We start from the raw sequence: 15,813 nt of genomic DNA on the forward strand, positions 1-15,813 counted from the left end.
GGAAGATAATCTAATTAAAGTTTCAAGCATACAGTATTAATTAGGGATTAGAAGAAACAGCTGCCTTTACAAAATGGGATTAACATTAAAACATGGCTTTTCTAGGGTACATACATCCTTTCAAACCAGCACCCCTCCTAACCCTGCTTGGGCTCTGATCCCCACTGAAGCCCATTCTCTTAAAGGATTGTCCTCCTCAAAATGCTTGGACTTCTGCACCCTACACTGGGCTGCCCTCTACGTGAATGCCCTATCACCCACTTGGCACCAGCAGCCTGTGTTGGATCACTGCCCCGAATGGAAGCCCTCTTCACTGCACTTAGGCTCTGACACCATGCTTTGGATCCCCTTCCCACATGGAGTCCTCATTTTGCTTAGAATCTGACACTATGCCCACTTGCTATCCCATGGACCATCTTACATAACCCACTCATCCTGTGGCTGGATCATTTGCTTTTCCCCAAATCCAGCATAGGTGCCTACTTTGCTTGAATCCACCATTACTTTTTGGACTGAATAGTCTAGAGGGAAAAGAGTTAAGAGCTGAAATTCATTTTAAAAATTGATAACTGTAACTCCACAATTTCTTTTTGAAATGAATTCATTCTTTCACTGGCATGTGCTAGTAGTTAAAAATTCTGCCTCCACATTAGGTCCCCATTCCAATTTCCTCTCTTTCTACCAATTAGGTCATCATTCTGTTAGCCTTCCAAGCTTAGAGTGTGGGAATCAATATTTATTCCTCCCATAACACACATTTCCCATTATTCTGCCTTCATAGCTTCTTTTCTTCTCCCTGGGCATTTTTATTTCTACTATGACAACCCTAATAAAATAGAATCATGAAATGTTAGAGCCAAAGAACTCCTAAAGGGTCATTTAGTCCACCCCTTCTTCTCTCCTCCAGTTTTACAGATCTGGCTGCTGAGGGATTCAGTGAATTTACCAAAATCACAAGTCTAGTCAGTACTAGAACTTGGACTAGAACCCATATTTTCAGACGTCTTTCATTCCTTTTTCTGGTCTAGCTTATTTCAATAAACTGTCTGCCTGTTCCTCTAGTATGTCCTATGTGAATTACCTTCTTGGTCCCATTTCACACCCAACATTGTAAAGCCATTTACTTTTCATGGGTTTTAGTCTTGTTTCCTTAACTGTGTGATGACTTTCTTATGGTAAAAAGTGTCGTAATTATAGAAAATAGAAATCAGTAAGTTAATCAAAAGCTATTTGTTTAAAAACTATATTGCTTAAAGGATGAGATGTCGTTGCATGTGCAGAAGATTCAACCTAGCTTTTACTTTATTTTTTTAAAAAAGATAGATTCCTCATATATTAGAGAGTGGAGATGATTTTTGCAATTATTAATATCATATTTGGCTCATGCCTTAGAATTTTAGGATAGTTAATAGGCATTTAAAAAGTGTAAGTAGAATTTTTTTTTAACTTTTTTCAAATTTACTAGCAAATACTTATTTTAATTACAAAACCGAACACTTTATTTCCGTTTCCTAGTATTTGATTAGCTTTTCCAATATATTTCTCTGGAGAAAGAATGGAAACATAGAAGAAGAAATTCACATTACTTTACTTACTGGTAATTTTTCAGTAACAAACATTGTATATCCTTTAGAATTTTATTTGATGCGGAATAAAATGTGTAGAAAATGTTATCTACAGTGAATACAGTGTGCATAATGTCTTGAGTTAGGAGTTTGAAGTCCTAGAGATTATAGTTTATAAATTCATAGGTTAGAATAAGAATGAAGCATTCTAACTTGACATATTATTGTAATTATTTCTTTTTATTTTTTTCCAAAATATCTACTCTGAAATAGGCACTTTTTTGAATTGCCACTCCTTCCTGTTGCTAAGTGTTTTATGAAATCTTTTGTTTTTCTTTTAAGTCTGCTGAGAGTAATGTATTTCTAACAGAAAAGATTTTGTTTAGACTTAATACTTATAAGAGTGAGGAGGACTTTTTAATTACAGGTGCTGACTTTATTTTCCCTGTTGCACTCTGAATGCAGATCCCTTTTGCTGATGCTCTGGATTTGTTTCGAGGAAGGAAAGTCTATTTGGAAGATGGCTTTGCTTATGTACCACTTAAAGACATTGTGGCAATCATCCTGAATGAGTTTAGAGCCAAACTGTCCAAGGCTCTGGCAGTATGTATTTCACTTTATTTTCATATTTGTCTTGTTCACATTTAAAATTATATACCCTTGGTAGTTTTGTTCTGCTTCTTTAGGGAATAGATTGATTTAACTTCCATAATGACATTTAAATATGTTGCTATACTGGTAATTAAAAACCCATAGATTTTCATGTGCTGTTACTCATAGTTGGTTTTCTCAGTTTTTCTCCTCTTGGTAATACTAATAGTGAACTGATTTATTTTATGAATGGTGTCTGTGGGTTTCTTTAAGATCGTGGCTTTTTTCCCTTGAGGTGAACTTCATATGGGGCCCTTCACAATTAGTGTGGCCTGTGGTACATAACTCCACATTTTGTTCTAAATTGGTATTTTGTGTCAGTAGAGGTTAATGTAGTATAACGTTATACTACATTATATAATGTAGTATATATAAGTGTAATCTAGTATAATTCTAGTACTTATACTGAAGTATTAGAAATAGAAATAAGCTGGTCCTACAATGCACAGCCCAGTGCTGAGTGAAATTGTAGTTAACTGTATTCAACAAATAGCATAATCAGTGCTGTTTTGTTTTTGTTTATTTATTTATTCATTCATTCATTGGCCAATGCTTTTTAAGTTGTATATTGAAAGCACGACACTTAAATGGTGACATTGTGAAAATGTATACATTTTCCAATGTTGTCTTTTAATCTGGTTTGAATTTTTTGGTTCTTAATACAGAATGGGACACCAAAGTTACTTGATGTTGCTCTTTTTAAGCTGTACTGTTTGACATGTAAGCATATGCTACGCATTTTTTTTTTGTTTGTTTGTTTAGCTTTTTTTTTGTATGCTGTGTGGCAGGGTCGCATTTCATTATTTTTCCACCAAGCATTTCTTTTTGAGATCGTAGTTTTGATATAAATAATTTTATTATTGACTCTTTACAGTTACCTAAACATATATAATTCAGCAATATGAATATTTGGGAAAACTAAAATATTAACTCTGGTTTTGTGAAATGAGGTAATTTATGAAAACAGCTATTGTAATGTGCTTAACAATTGTCGGAATTCTTTCTCCCTTTGCAATCCCATTGGATATCTTTATTCTCATTAAAGTTGATGCTTTACTTGCCTGTGATGTATCCTGGACTATAAGCTATTTACATATAAGGATAGTGTCTTTCATCACTGTGAGCCCATGTGGTGGCACTGATGTTTGTCTTCTTGGTCAGCCATAAATTCTTTAATTATTCTTGGTTTTGTTCAACCATTTTCTCTCTGTTGGAATTTTGGGCAGTGCTTTTTTTGTGTGAAGTAGCCATATACTTTTCAGGACATTGGACACTCATCCACTAGATATCAGTATTGATTCCCAGTTCTGATGACCACCAAATATGGCAGCCTACAGTTTAGAAAGCTTCTTGGGTATTGATTCTACCTCTGAGCAAATCATGGTTGTCTCCTTTTCCTTTCCCAGTTGATAATTTAGGCATGTTATAAGTGTTATTGTGGCTGAAAAAGAGGGAGAAATTGCTTAGAGGCTTCTGGAAAAAGTTTTTCTTTTTTTAAAAAATGGGCACAGGGGGGTGGGCCATGGTGGCTCAGCAGGCAGAGTTCTTGCCTGCCATGCTGGAGACGTGGGTTTGTTTACTGGTGCCTGCCACTGTTAAAAAAAAAAATGTGGTGGCACAGGGGACCAAATAATTTTCCCCTGCTCTGGGTGTTTTTGTAACTGAATGAGGTACCTAGAACTGATGCAGCCATCTTGAGAAAATAAAGGCAGTCCAGTTTGCTGAGGATGGACATGCAGAAAGATGGAAAAAATCTGAGTCCTTCTTTAGGTGGGTAAGTTGCTGAATTAAAGAATCCTGGAACCACCAAAACTTCTGTTTTATGGGATAATGAAATTTCAATATTTAAACCAATCCATGCTAACATAACCAACAAATGGAATCTACTAGCTCATAAAATTGAAAGGGCCAGATGTAGTGTGAGCATCAGACATAGTTTAATCAAGGTTCTAGCTATTTCTCTGCAGTTGAATTTAGTGCTTAGTGCAATGGCTTTATCCTAAGTCTGGCTTCTCTCATGGGAGCAAAAATCACTGTCATTAGGTCAGGTTATATATCTATATACCATACCATCCAAAAAAAGAGAGTATCTTTGTTCCAGATTTCTATCCTTAGCTTTAAAATTCACTGAGCTTGGAATGGCTTAAGTCGCTTGTCTATCATTGAACCAGTTATTGTGGCCAGAGGAATTGCTTAGTCTAAGAAGTATAGCCTATGAACTTTGATCTCCTTTGTCCTACCCTCCCTCCTACTCATTCTTTCCCCCTTCCAACATACATTTAAAAAAATTTAATATGAAATTTTAAATTTTGAAAAAATCACTGTCTTATTGAGAAGTTGTACATTAAAAACAATGAACTCTTTCCCTGAACCATTTGCGAATTTTGCCAACTTGATGTCTCATCACCCCTATATACTTTAATGTGTAATTTCTACAAACAAGGACATTTTCCACATAATCACAATTCAACTGTCAAATTCATGGACACATTACTACTACCTAATAGTTAGACCCCCTTCAAGTTTTATCAGTTCTAAAATCACAAAAATGTCCTTTATAACAAAAGGATCCAGTCCTAAATCCCATGTGGTATTTTGTTGTTGTGTCTCTTTAGTCTACTTCAGTCTGATACAGGTTCTTAGTCCTTCCTTAACTTTGATGACTTTGTCACTTTTGGATATTATGGGCTAGTTATTTTGAAGACTCTTTCACCATTTGAGTTTGTCTAATGTTTCTGCATGTTGAGATTCAAGTTATATATCTTGAGTAGGAAGATCATAGAATTGATGCTGTATTCTTTTCATTGTGTTATATTAGGTGGTGTTTGATTTTGATTGGTCCCAATTCTGGTCGACTTTATCAAAATTTATTTATCCAGTAACAGTTCTAGATTTTTTTGGTGTGCTTTTTTGTTGTTGTTATTACTAAAATACTGCTGCTATTAACGTTTTGTTATAGTCTTATGGCAAACATATGGTTATATACCTAGGAGTGGGATTAAAGAATATAGGATATTGGTGTCTGTTCCGCTTTAATAGATTGACTTCTTTTTGACATTAAAAAATGTTTATTGATAGTTAAATATAGTTATAATAAACTCTTACCATGCTAATATAAATAGCTTCCTTTTATTAAAAAATAGTTTTCCACAACAACAAAATTGTAAAAATAGTCATTGTTTTACATTTTTGCAACCTTTTAATACTTGACTTAATAGAAGACAGTTGGATTTGTATCTGCTTCTACATTCTATCTATTGTGTAGAATTTGGTTGAAGTATATGAAAGAAGTATGACCTCACATTGATATGTAGATTATAGCAGATAACTTGAAGAGATCTAGTAAGGGCACCATAGCACTACTGAGAACAAACTGAGTTAATCTCTGGTGATACACCTATTAATCCCCTAGATATATCACCTTAAAAATTTCTAAAATAATTTTAAGAATGTACAAACATCTATCTTATTAGCCATCAAAGTGGATATCATCATACATTAATTAGCCTTTGGATAACTTCACTCTGTAGTTCTGAGGGAATAGTATGAAAGGCAAATCGTTTTAAACCTTGTGGGAATCATATTTACTTTTAATAAGTTTGCCACTAGTGTGTTGTAGGAAGTTCTGGCTTCAGTATCTTTAGAATTAATAGAGTAGGAGTAGTGACTTGTTGCCTCAGGCAATGCTTGACTTTCTCTTGTGTGGGTCAGGGCCAGATCTGCTTGAGAGGAGATCCAGAGAGTCCTCTGTGACATCATGCAAGATGGCATATATTGACTGGGAACCTGTTCTGGGAGCTGAGAAAGGGAGTGGGACGGAGAAAGGGTTTCTTTTATGGTTGTGTTGAAAGAGAAATCTAAACTTATTGGTATAATCTTTTTACTACTTTAGTTTCCTGTGACAAAGGTTTTGACTGTGAAAATGTAGTTGACATGTTTTTGGCCTTAATCATAGAAATATTCTAGTAAGATGAGAAAAATTGCCCTAAAGTAGATAAAAAGGCATTTTAATTAGTGGTAAAGGATGAAATAAGTAGTGCTAGGGGAAATCTGAGTTGATAGAAATGTTTTACCCCAGGTAACATCTGAAAGCTTGTTCTTAACCTGTTATGTGATTGTTATGATAGTATATTTAATCTGGCTTTTGAATATGCTTTAGAACTAGTAAAAACTGATTATTACTTTCTTGGATAATAACTCTTTTCTTAGCCTATGCATCCTTTGAGATTCAGCTGTTTCCCGTTTCTTCCAGGAAACTTCCCCTAAGGCCCTTAAGTTTCTAATTCTCCAGCTAAGTATACCTCCTTTGTGCTCCCACAGCACTCTGCACACTACCAAACTGTGATGGAATTATTCTGATTGTGTTTTTCTCCCCAACTAAAATGTAAGCTCTTTGAGAGTGAGTTCTTTATCTTAATTGGATTTCTCTGTTGTCTAGCATCTGGCTTATGGGGTCAGTGCTCAGTAAAATCTTGTTGAATTTTGATAGATATTGTGTGATAAGAAATTCCATTTGTCCTTGGCTTATGGTTTGAGCATTATCTCATTTGATCTTCACCACAAACCAGAGTGATTGAGATAGGTAGGGATTATAATCTGCATTTTGCATATGAAGAAAATTCTACTCAGAGAGGCTAAATAATTTGCTGAAGGTTATGTTGGCTAGTAATTGATGGAGCCATCACTGGATCTCAGCTCTTCTGACTGTAATCTTGGGATCTTTTGATGAACTGCAAGAAATCATAGAATTGGGGTGTTTTTGTCTTCAAACTCTGGGGAGATATGGAAGGGTTTGTATCTTTGCACAGATAGTAAGAATCAAAGGGAGAATTTGAATCCAAGCATTCTGACTTCAGAGTCTGTGTTCCCACCGATTATTTGATTTTGCCTAGGAATAAGTGGTTAGATAGTGATGCCATTTTACCAAGATGTGGAAAACTGAGAGAAGTACATAAAATAAAATCAAGAATGGTATTTTGACTGTATGAAGTGAGAGGTGCTATTTGCCATCCAAATGGAGATGGCAAGTAATAAATTGGATTTAAGAATGTTGATTTCTGGGGAGGGGAATATGAAACCTTGAGATTATATGAGATCATACAATTATATTATAGAGAATAGAAGTGGACCCACAACTGAGCTTGGGTTTTCACACACCTGTGTCCTTAAGCAGTGGAACTATTTTGTTTTAAAAAATGCGATAGATTCTTTTTTTTTTTTTTTTTTTTTTTACATGAGCAGGCACCGGGAATCGAACCCGGGTCCTCTGGCATGGCAGGCAAGCATTCTTGCCTGCTGAGCCCCCGTGGCCCGCCCTGCGATAGATTCTTAAAATATAGTTTTATTTCTTTAAGGCAGATTCTCTTTTTTTCTCACACAATGTGCCTCATTTCACTTTCTATTTTTGAGGCTTGTGATTAGAGAGTTATGGTAAAACTTTAAAAACAAGACTTTTCAAAAAATATATTATACACTTCTCATTTAGATATAGAAATAAGGAGTTTGAGAAGTTACTAAGGAAACTGACATGCAGGTAAGCTGTTCTTTCTTGGAATTGCAAAGAAAAGAAAGGATTTCTTTGTTTTGAGAAGGATTTTCTTTTTCATGTTTTTAGAATGCTAGCTGAATCTGTGGTTCACAAAATGTTTGTTGCTTTTGAAAAATATGCTTTGTAGGAACTTGATCAAGTAATTTTTATTTCTAAAGAGCTAAGAATTCTCTTAGATATTTAATCCTCTTTAAAAAAACAATTTATTAAACCTTGGCTAAATAGAATTAATTCTCTTGAATGATTATTTACTTTGGAATCATGTAGAAGTTTTCTTTGTCTTTGTGTTTAGCAAGTTGATTTCTTGGGTTTTGAAATGATTGGTATGTCTTTTCTGATATTACTTTCTGATTATTTAATGTTATTTTAAAGAGGCTTGCTATGAACCAGTCAGTACTACAGCTAATTCATCAATATGCAGATAGGTGATATAATTAGCAAATTATTCTGGATAGCACATCTTTACCTCCACCATTACTATCAGGCACCAGCCCATTTGTTTTTCCATGGAATGGATCTGTAGGAAATGAAAAATTGCAGTTGAAAGCTGTGGAACGAACAGAAAGAAATAATTCATTTTGAGAAAAACAAAACATATGCTCTTTCTACTTGGACATATGTTTGTTGACTGAGGATGCTAAGCTGAGCTTTATCTTTGCTCCATGTGTGAGATAATGCTTTGTTATATACCCTTTATAAGTTTTCCTTAACAATTTGTGGTTCATTCAACAAACATTTCTTTAACATATGTCAGCTTTACTGCATGGTACCTTAGGTTTATAGGAAACAGGAAGGTTATAAGACAAGACCCTGGCTCTCATGAACTCTCTAGACTAATAGGTAGAGGTAAGGTGTACATAAAAGACTTAATTACTAGGTAGAGAGAGGGGAGTATCCCAAGAGCTCTATCACCTAATCTTGAATTTTGAGGAAAAATAGAGTTGACACTGGCTTTAAATGATTTGACTATAAGGAGATGAACAGTTTTCAGAAAGCATAGCAATAAATGGTTAGGAGTTGGAAAAGCAAGGGCTATGTTTGGGTAATGGTTAATTGTATGATTGGTTGAGATTAATGTCTGTGAAGAATAGTGATAGCTGAAATTGGAGCTGTGGGTATCACCAAGCTAATGAGTTTGGGTGCTACTGTTTCTAAACTTTTTTGATTGTTCTCCCTTGGTTTAAATATCACCTCCCCACCCCAACCAATGTACAGTTGTATTACATAATAAAATGGGAATTTTAAAAAGGATGAGAAAAAAATAGGAAGAGAAATTTTAATTATTTCCTTTCTATCTTATATATATTCCGTTTGGAATGGAATGGAAGTTGCTGGTGTTACCATTGGAGATGTGTTTTAGCAATAGATATGTGAGAACTATTTGGGAGAGAAAATGATTTTGGTATTAGGCATGTGGAATTTAGAGGATTAACAGGACATTTTGGTAAATTAAGGTTGGAATTCAGGAGAGTGCTTAGGGATTCAGACATAGATATGGGTGTTAACCTGTATGGTTGTAAAATTTGAAGCTATACTTAGTGGATGCACTCTTTAAGGAGTAGAAAATAAAGAGAGAAGAGGACCCCAAACACTAAACTGAATATGAGGCTGAATCAGGCAGGTCCAACGAGTTAGATATTACAAACGAATAAGTCTTTACTAGTAAGTCTTAGCATCTTCCTCCATATGTACTTTATTTTAGAGAAATTAGGCTAGTGACATCATTAACAGAATAGGGTTGCATGAAAGTATTTTTTTTTTGTTTTAGTGAGATACTGTAGATTTTTGATAGAACAGGTTTCCTTCATTGAAAAAAATTAGTACTAACGTATATGAAAGGGCTTTGAAATTCCCTGTATTAGGAGTTCATCTGAAGGGAATAATTCATGTAAGAAATAATATTTTAAGAGCTTTAATTTTTCTTTTTGTTCTCTGCGCTGCCCAGTATACTACTAGATTTTGTGATTATAGAAGTTGTTCATGGCAAAGGATTTTTTTTTAATTTTTAAGAAATTTTTATTATGGCAAAATATTTATAATGTAAAATTTTCTGTTTTAATTACTTTCAGATATACAATTGTGTTAGTTAGATTCTGTTGTCAACTTGGCCAGGTGAGCATACCTAGTTCTGTTGCTGCCGAGCAAGCCAATGGTACATGAATCTCATCTGTTGCTAATTACATCTGCAGTCGGCTAGGAGGCGTGTCTGCTGCAATGAGTGACATTTGACTTAATTGGCTGGTGCTTAAATGAGAGAACGCAATGTAGCACAGCCAAGCAGCTTGGCATTCCTCATCTCAGCACTAGCAGCTCAGCCCAGGCCTTTGGAGATCCAGAAAGAAGTCACCCCGGGGAAAGTTGTTGGGACCCAGGGACCTGGAGAGAAGACCAGCAGAGACCATTTTGTGCCTTCCACGTAAGAAAGAACCTCAGTGGAAAGTTAGCTGCCTTTCCTCTGAAGAACCAACTAAATAAATCCCCTTTTATTAAAAGCCAATCTGTCTCTGGTGTGTTGCTTTCCGGCAGCTAGCAAACTAGAACAACAATTCATTGGAATTAATTGCATTCATGGTGTTGTGCTACCACCATCACCGTCCATTACCAGAACTTTTCTATCATCCCAAATAGAAAGTCTGTAAATCTGTGCCCATTAAGCAGTAACTCCCACTTGACCTCCCCATAACCTATGAATTTGGTGGCAAGAATTTTAATGATTTACTCATGTCAAGCTTTTCTTTGCTTTCTTGTTGCCAACAAATGCTAGCAGCACATAGTCACAGAATTAGAGCAGAGAGAATTTTAGAATTGTGTGGTAATCATTTGTGTGTTATGTTGCCCTCTTTCTTAACAACTAGAATCCACACTCTAGGCTTACATCACTGAATATGCTTGCTTGTCCTATTATGTATGGTAGTGGTTAGTACAATGCTTTCTTTCACCAATTAGGCTTCTTTATTTTACCCATGAAAGTTCAGCTCCAGAAGAGGTTTAGTGGCATGCAGCTAAATAGTGAAGGCCATGGACCTAGACTTCAGGTTTCTTACAGCTCGGAGTTCTGTGCCCTTTTACCATAGTTTGTTGTCTTTCACAAAACCCAAACACCACCGCCTCTCTACTGCTTTTTCAGATTCATCCTCATGCAGATGTTTCCATTGCATGTTTCTCCTGAGGAGGGATAGTGCCATATTCAGTTTAATTATCTCTGACTCCTAGCACATTGCCTTGTGAAGAGTAGGTACTCAGGATCTGATTACCTTGTGAGACCTACATGCTTGTATTCTTCTCCAGATTTGTTGAGAAAACTTAAGTTAAATGGGGTTGCTTTCAGTGTACTGTTTATGAGAGGAAAGAGTAAAAGTACCTGATAATGTGTGTAAAGTGCTGTACCTACAGAATATTTCTGCAATGTCAATTGCAAATCTTTATGACCACAGAACACTTCTGAAGAACTATTACAGCTGGTTACAGTAGTTAAAATTGTTACTCTTTTGACAGCTTTTCTGTTTTTAATTTTGCTTTGAAACTTACCATGCAGTATAAACCAAGTTTAAACTCTGAATACCATGAGAATAGCAGCTTCATCCTTCATGGTTGAAGTCTCCAGAGTAATCCTTAAGTTACTACTTTTGTGGTAAACTTTGTGATTCGCTCCCACCCCCCCATTCACAGAAAAGAAAAGATCATCCCCCATCCCTAATCCCCTTTATAAACATTCCTGTTTCCCAGATCACTTATCATATAAGAATACTAATAAACCATTTTAAAGCGTTATCATAGATGGAATACTTATTGCTTTTACACGATATTTATAGTTTATTTTTTTTCACTGAGCTGCATTGCTTTCATTGATACGAGTGCTCTGAAAGACAGATATTATCCCTATTACCTACCTGTGATGAGAAAATATCAGCAGTGTTAGTTGCTAGGAAACAGATGAATAACAAAAAAATTTATTTTGGTACTTATAAATTCAGTACTTTGACAGTTCTACTTTCATTGAACAAAATTTATTCAGTTACTATAATGAAAGATGTATCATCTGTTAGTTTTCCAATTAAAAAATTTTGCACAGGGAGACTAGGAATATGAAAAATGTTACAGGATTGATTAAATGTTGAGAGTGTAATTTTTATCAGTGACTGGACATTGAAAAGTGATGATTATGGATCTCTTTGAATTTCAGTTTTGTTAGTTTTCTGATTCATCTTTAATGAGAGAGCATGAGAACAAGCAGCAAAACACACACAGACAGTGAGAACGTGGGGATTTAAACTAACTATATTTATTAAACTAACTTTGTCTTATAGAAATAGGATTGTCCACATCTTTTTTTAAATTACCCAGGTCTGTTCTTTCATTTACAACACTAGTAATTATGATCAGAAAAAGAATAACTATTAAAAAGAAGTGATTTTCAACTTAAAAGACATTGATAGAACATTATACCCCACAACAGCAGAATAAACCTTTTTCTCAAGTATTCATGGATTATTCTCAAGGATAGACCATATGTTGGGTTACAAAGCAATTTCAATAAATTAAAAAAGATTGAAATCATGCAAAACACTTTCTCAGATCATAAAAGAATGAAGTTAGAAATCAATAATAGGCAGAGCGCCAGAAAATTCACAAATAAATGGAGGCTCGACAACATACTCTTAAATAACAAGTGGGTCAAGGAAGAATTTACAAGTGAAATCAGTAAATATCTTGAGGCAAATGAAAATGAAAACACAGCATATCAAAACTTATGGGACACAGCAAATGCAGTGCTAAGAGGTAAATTTATTGCCCTAAATGCCTATATCAAAAAAGAAGAAAGGGTAAAAATTCAGGAATTAACTGTCCACTTGGAAGAACTGGAGAAAGAAGAGCAAACTAATCCCAAAGCAAGCAAAAGGAAATAAATAACAAAGATTAGAGCAGAAATAAATGAAATTGAGACCATGAAAACCATAGAGAAAATCAATAAAACCAGAAGCTGGTTCTATGAGAAAATCAATAAGATTGATGGGCTCTTAGCAAGACTGACAAAAAGAAGAGAGAGGATGCAAATAAATAAGATCAGAAATGGAAGAGGAGACATAACCACTGACCCCACAGAAATAAAGCAGGTAATAACAGGATACTATGAACAACTTTATGCTAATAAATACAACAATGTAGATGAAATGGACAACTTCCTAAAAAGGCATGAACAGCCAACATTGACTAGAGAAGAAATAGATGACATCAACAAACCAATCACAAGTTAAGAAATTGAATTAGTTATTAAGAAGCTCCCCAAAAAGAAAAGTCCAGGACCAGATGGCTTCACTTGTGAATTCTACCAAACATTCAAGAAAGAATTAGTACCAATCCTGCTCAAACTCTTCAAAAATTGAAGAGGGGGGAAGGCTACCTACCCCATTCTATGAAGCCAACATCACCCTCATACCAAAGCCAGACAAAGATACTACAAGGAAAGAAAATTACAGACCAATCTCTCTAATGAATATAGATGCAAAAATCCTCAATAAAATTCTAGCAAATCGAATCCAGCAGCACGTTAAAAAAATTATACACCATGACCAAGTAGGATTCATCCCAGGTATGCAAGGATGGTTCAACATAAGAAAATCAATTAATGTAATACACCATATCAATAAATCAAAGCAGAAAAACCACATGATCATCTCGATTGTTGCAGAAAAGGCATTTGACAAAATTCACCATCCTTTCTTGTTGAAAGCACTTCAAAGGATAGGAATAGAAGGGAGCTTCCTCAACATGACAAAGGGGATATATGAAAAACCCACAGCTAACATGGGGAGAAACTGAAATCTTTCCCCCTAAGATCAGAAACAAGACAAGGATGTCCACTATCACCACGGTTATGCAACATTGTGTTGGAAGTTCTAGCCAGAGAATTAAGGAAATACAAGGCATCAGAATTGGAAAGGAAGAAATAAAATCTCACTGTTTGCAGATGATATGATACTATATATGTCAAAAACCCTGAAAAATCCACAGCAAAACTACTTGAGCTAATAAGTACAACAAAGTGGCAGGTTACACGATCAACACTCAAAAATCTGTAGTGTTTCTATACACTAGTAATGAGCAATCTAAGGGGGAAATCAAGAAAAAAAATTTCATTTACAGTTTTAACCAGCAGAATAAAATATTTAGGAATAAATTTAACTAAAGATACCAAAGACCTATACAAAGAAAACTAAAGGAAATCACAGAAGACTTAAATAAATGGAAGGGCATACAATGTTTGTGTTTTGGAAGACTAAATAAAGTTAAGATGTCAATTCTACCTAAATTGATTTATGGATTCAATGCAATACTGGTTAAAATCCCAAAAACTTACTTTTCAGAAATAGAAAAACCAATAACCAAATTTATCTGGAAGGGCAGGGTGCCCCGAGTAGCTAAAAATATGCTGAGAAAGAAGAGTGAAGTCAGAGGTCTCACACTACCTGACTGTAAGGTGTATTATGAAGCTACAGTGGTCAAAACAGCATGATACTGGCATAAAGATACATACACTGACCAATGGAATCGAATAGAGTGTTCAGTATAGACCTTCTCATCTATGGACAACTGATCTTTGATAAGGCAGTCAAGCCAACTCACCTGGGACAGAAGAGTCTCTTCAATAAATAGTGCCTGGAGAATTGAATATCCACATGCAAAAGAATGAAAGAGAATCCTTCTCACACACTCTATACAAAAATTAACTTAAAATGGATCAAAGACCTAAATATTAGACTAAGACCATAAGGTTTTAGAAGAAAATGTAGGGAAATATCTTATAAATCTTATAATAGGAGGTGGTTTCTTAGATCATACACTCAAAGCATGAGTATTGAAGAAATAAATAGATAAATGGGAACTCCTCAAAATTAAACACTTTTGTACATCAAAGAACTTTGTCAAGAAAGTAGAAAGACAGCCTACACAATGGGAGACAGTATTTGGAAATAATATATCAGATAAGGGTCTAATATCCAGAATATATCAAATTGTTCAGCTCAATAATAAAAAGACAACCCAATTACAAAATGGGCAAAAGACATGAACAGGCAATTCTCAGAAGAGGAACTACAAATGGCTAAAAGGCACATGAAAAGATGCTCAGCTTCCCTGGCTGTTAGGGAAATGCAGCTCAAAACCATAATAAGATGTCATCTCACACCCACTAGAATGGCCATTGTCAATAAAACAAAAAATAGCGAGTATTGGAGAGTATGTGGAGAAAGATGCACACTTACCCATTGCTGGTGGGAATGTAAAATGGTACAATCACTGTGGAAAGCAATTTGATGGTTCCTTAGTAAGCTAAATATAGAATTGCCATATGATCTAGCAAAACCATTCAGGGGACATGAGGGCAAGAACACAAATGGACATTTGCACACCAGTGTTTATAGCAGCATTATTTACAATTGCCAAGAGATGGAGACATCTCAAAAGTCCATCAACAGATGAGTGGTTAAACAAGCTGTGGTATATACATACAATGGAATATTATGCAGCTGTAAGGCAGAATAAAGTTATAAAGCATGTAACAACATGGATGGATCTTAAAAACATTATGCTGAGCGAGATTAGCCAGAAACGAAAGGACAAACACTGTATGATTTCACTGATATGAACTAACATTAATGAATGAACTTGGAGAATTGCAGTTAAGAACAGAGGACATTAGGAGATAGAAATAGGGTGGATTTTGGGTAATTGGATCTGAAGTATTACAGATTGTACAACAGGACGGATTGTAAAAATTCAGAAATGGATACACAGTACTACCTAATTGTAGTACAATAATGTTAGTACACTGAATGAAGCTGTGAGAATGATAGCGGGAGAAGGGCTGGGGGCACAAATGAAACCAGAAGGAAAGATAGACGATAGAAACTGAGATAGTATAAGCTAGGAATGCCTAGAGTGTACAATGATAGTGACTAAACGTAGAAACGAAAAATGTTTTTGCATGAGAAAGAACAATGGAATGTCAATATTGCAAGATGTTGAAAATAGATGGTAATTCATATTATT

The 15,813-nt window shown here is 35.1% G+C and overlaps 1 protein-coding gene across 3 annotated transcripts in view; it reads left to right on the forward strand.

Annotated features, from left to right (window-relative positions):
* PRIM2 (DNA primase subunit 2) overlaps nt 1-15,813 on the forward strand; it is a 389,523-nt gene that overhangs the window by 65,854 nt on the left and 307,856 nt on the right. For all 3 annotated transcript variants that reach the window (XM_077162165.1, XM_077162166.1, XM_077162164.1), the window contains exon 7: nt 2,031-2,168. In XM_077162165.1, the coding sequence (XP_077018280.1) occupies nt 2,031-2,168 (138 nt within the window). The remainder of the gene's footprint in view (nt 1-2,030; nt 2,169-15,813) is intronic.

This window comes from Tamandua tetradactyla, chromosome 5 (genome assembly GCF_023851605.1).
Source record: "Tamandua tetradactyla isolate mTamTet1 chromosome 5, mTamTet1.pri, whole genome shotgun sequence".
Lineage (NCBI taxonomy): Eukaryota > Metazoa > Chordata > Mammalia > Pilosa > Myrmecophagidae > Tamandua > Tamandua tetradactyla.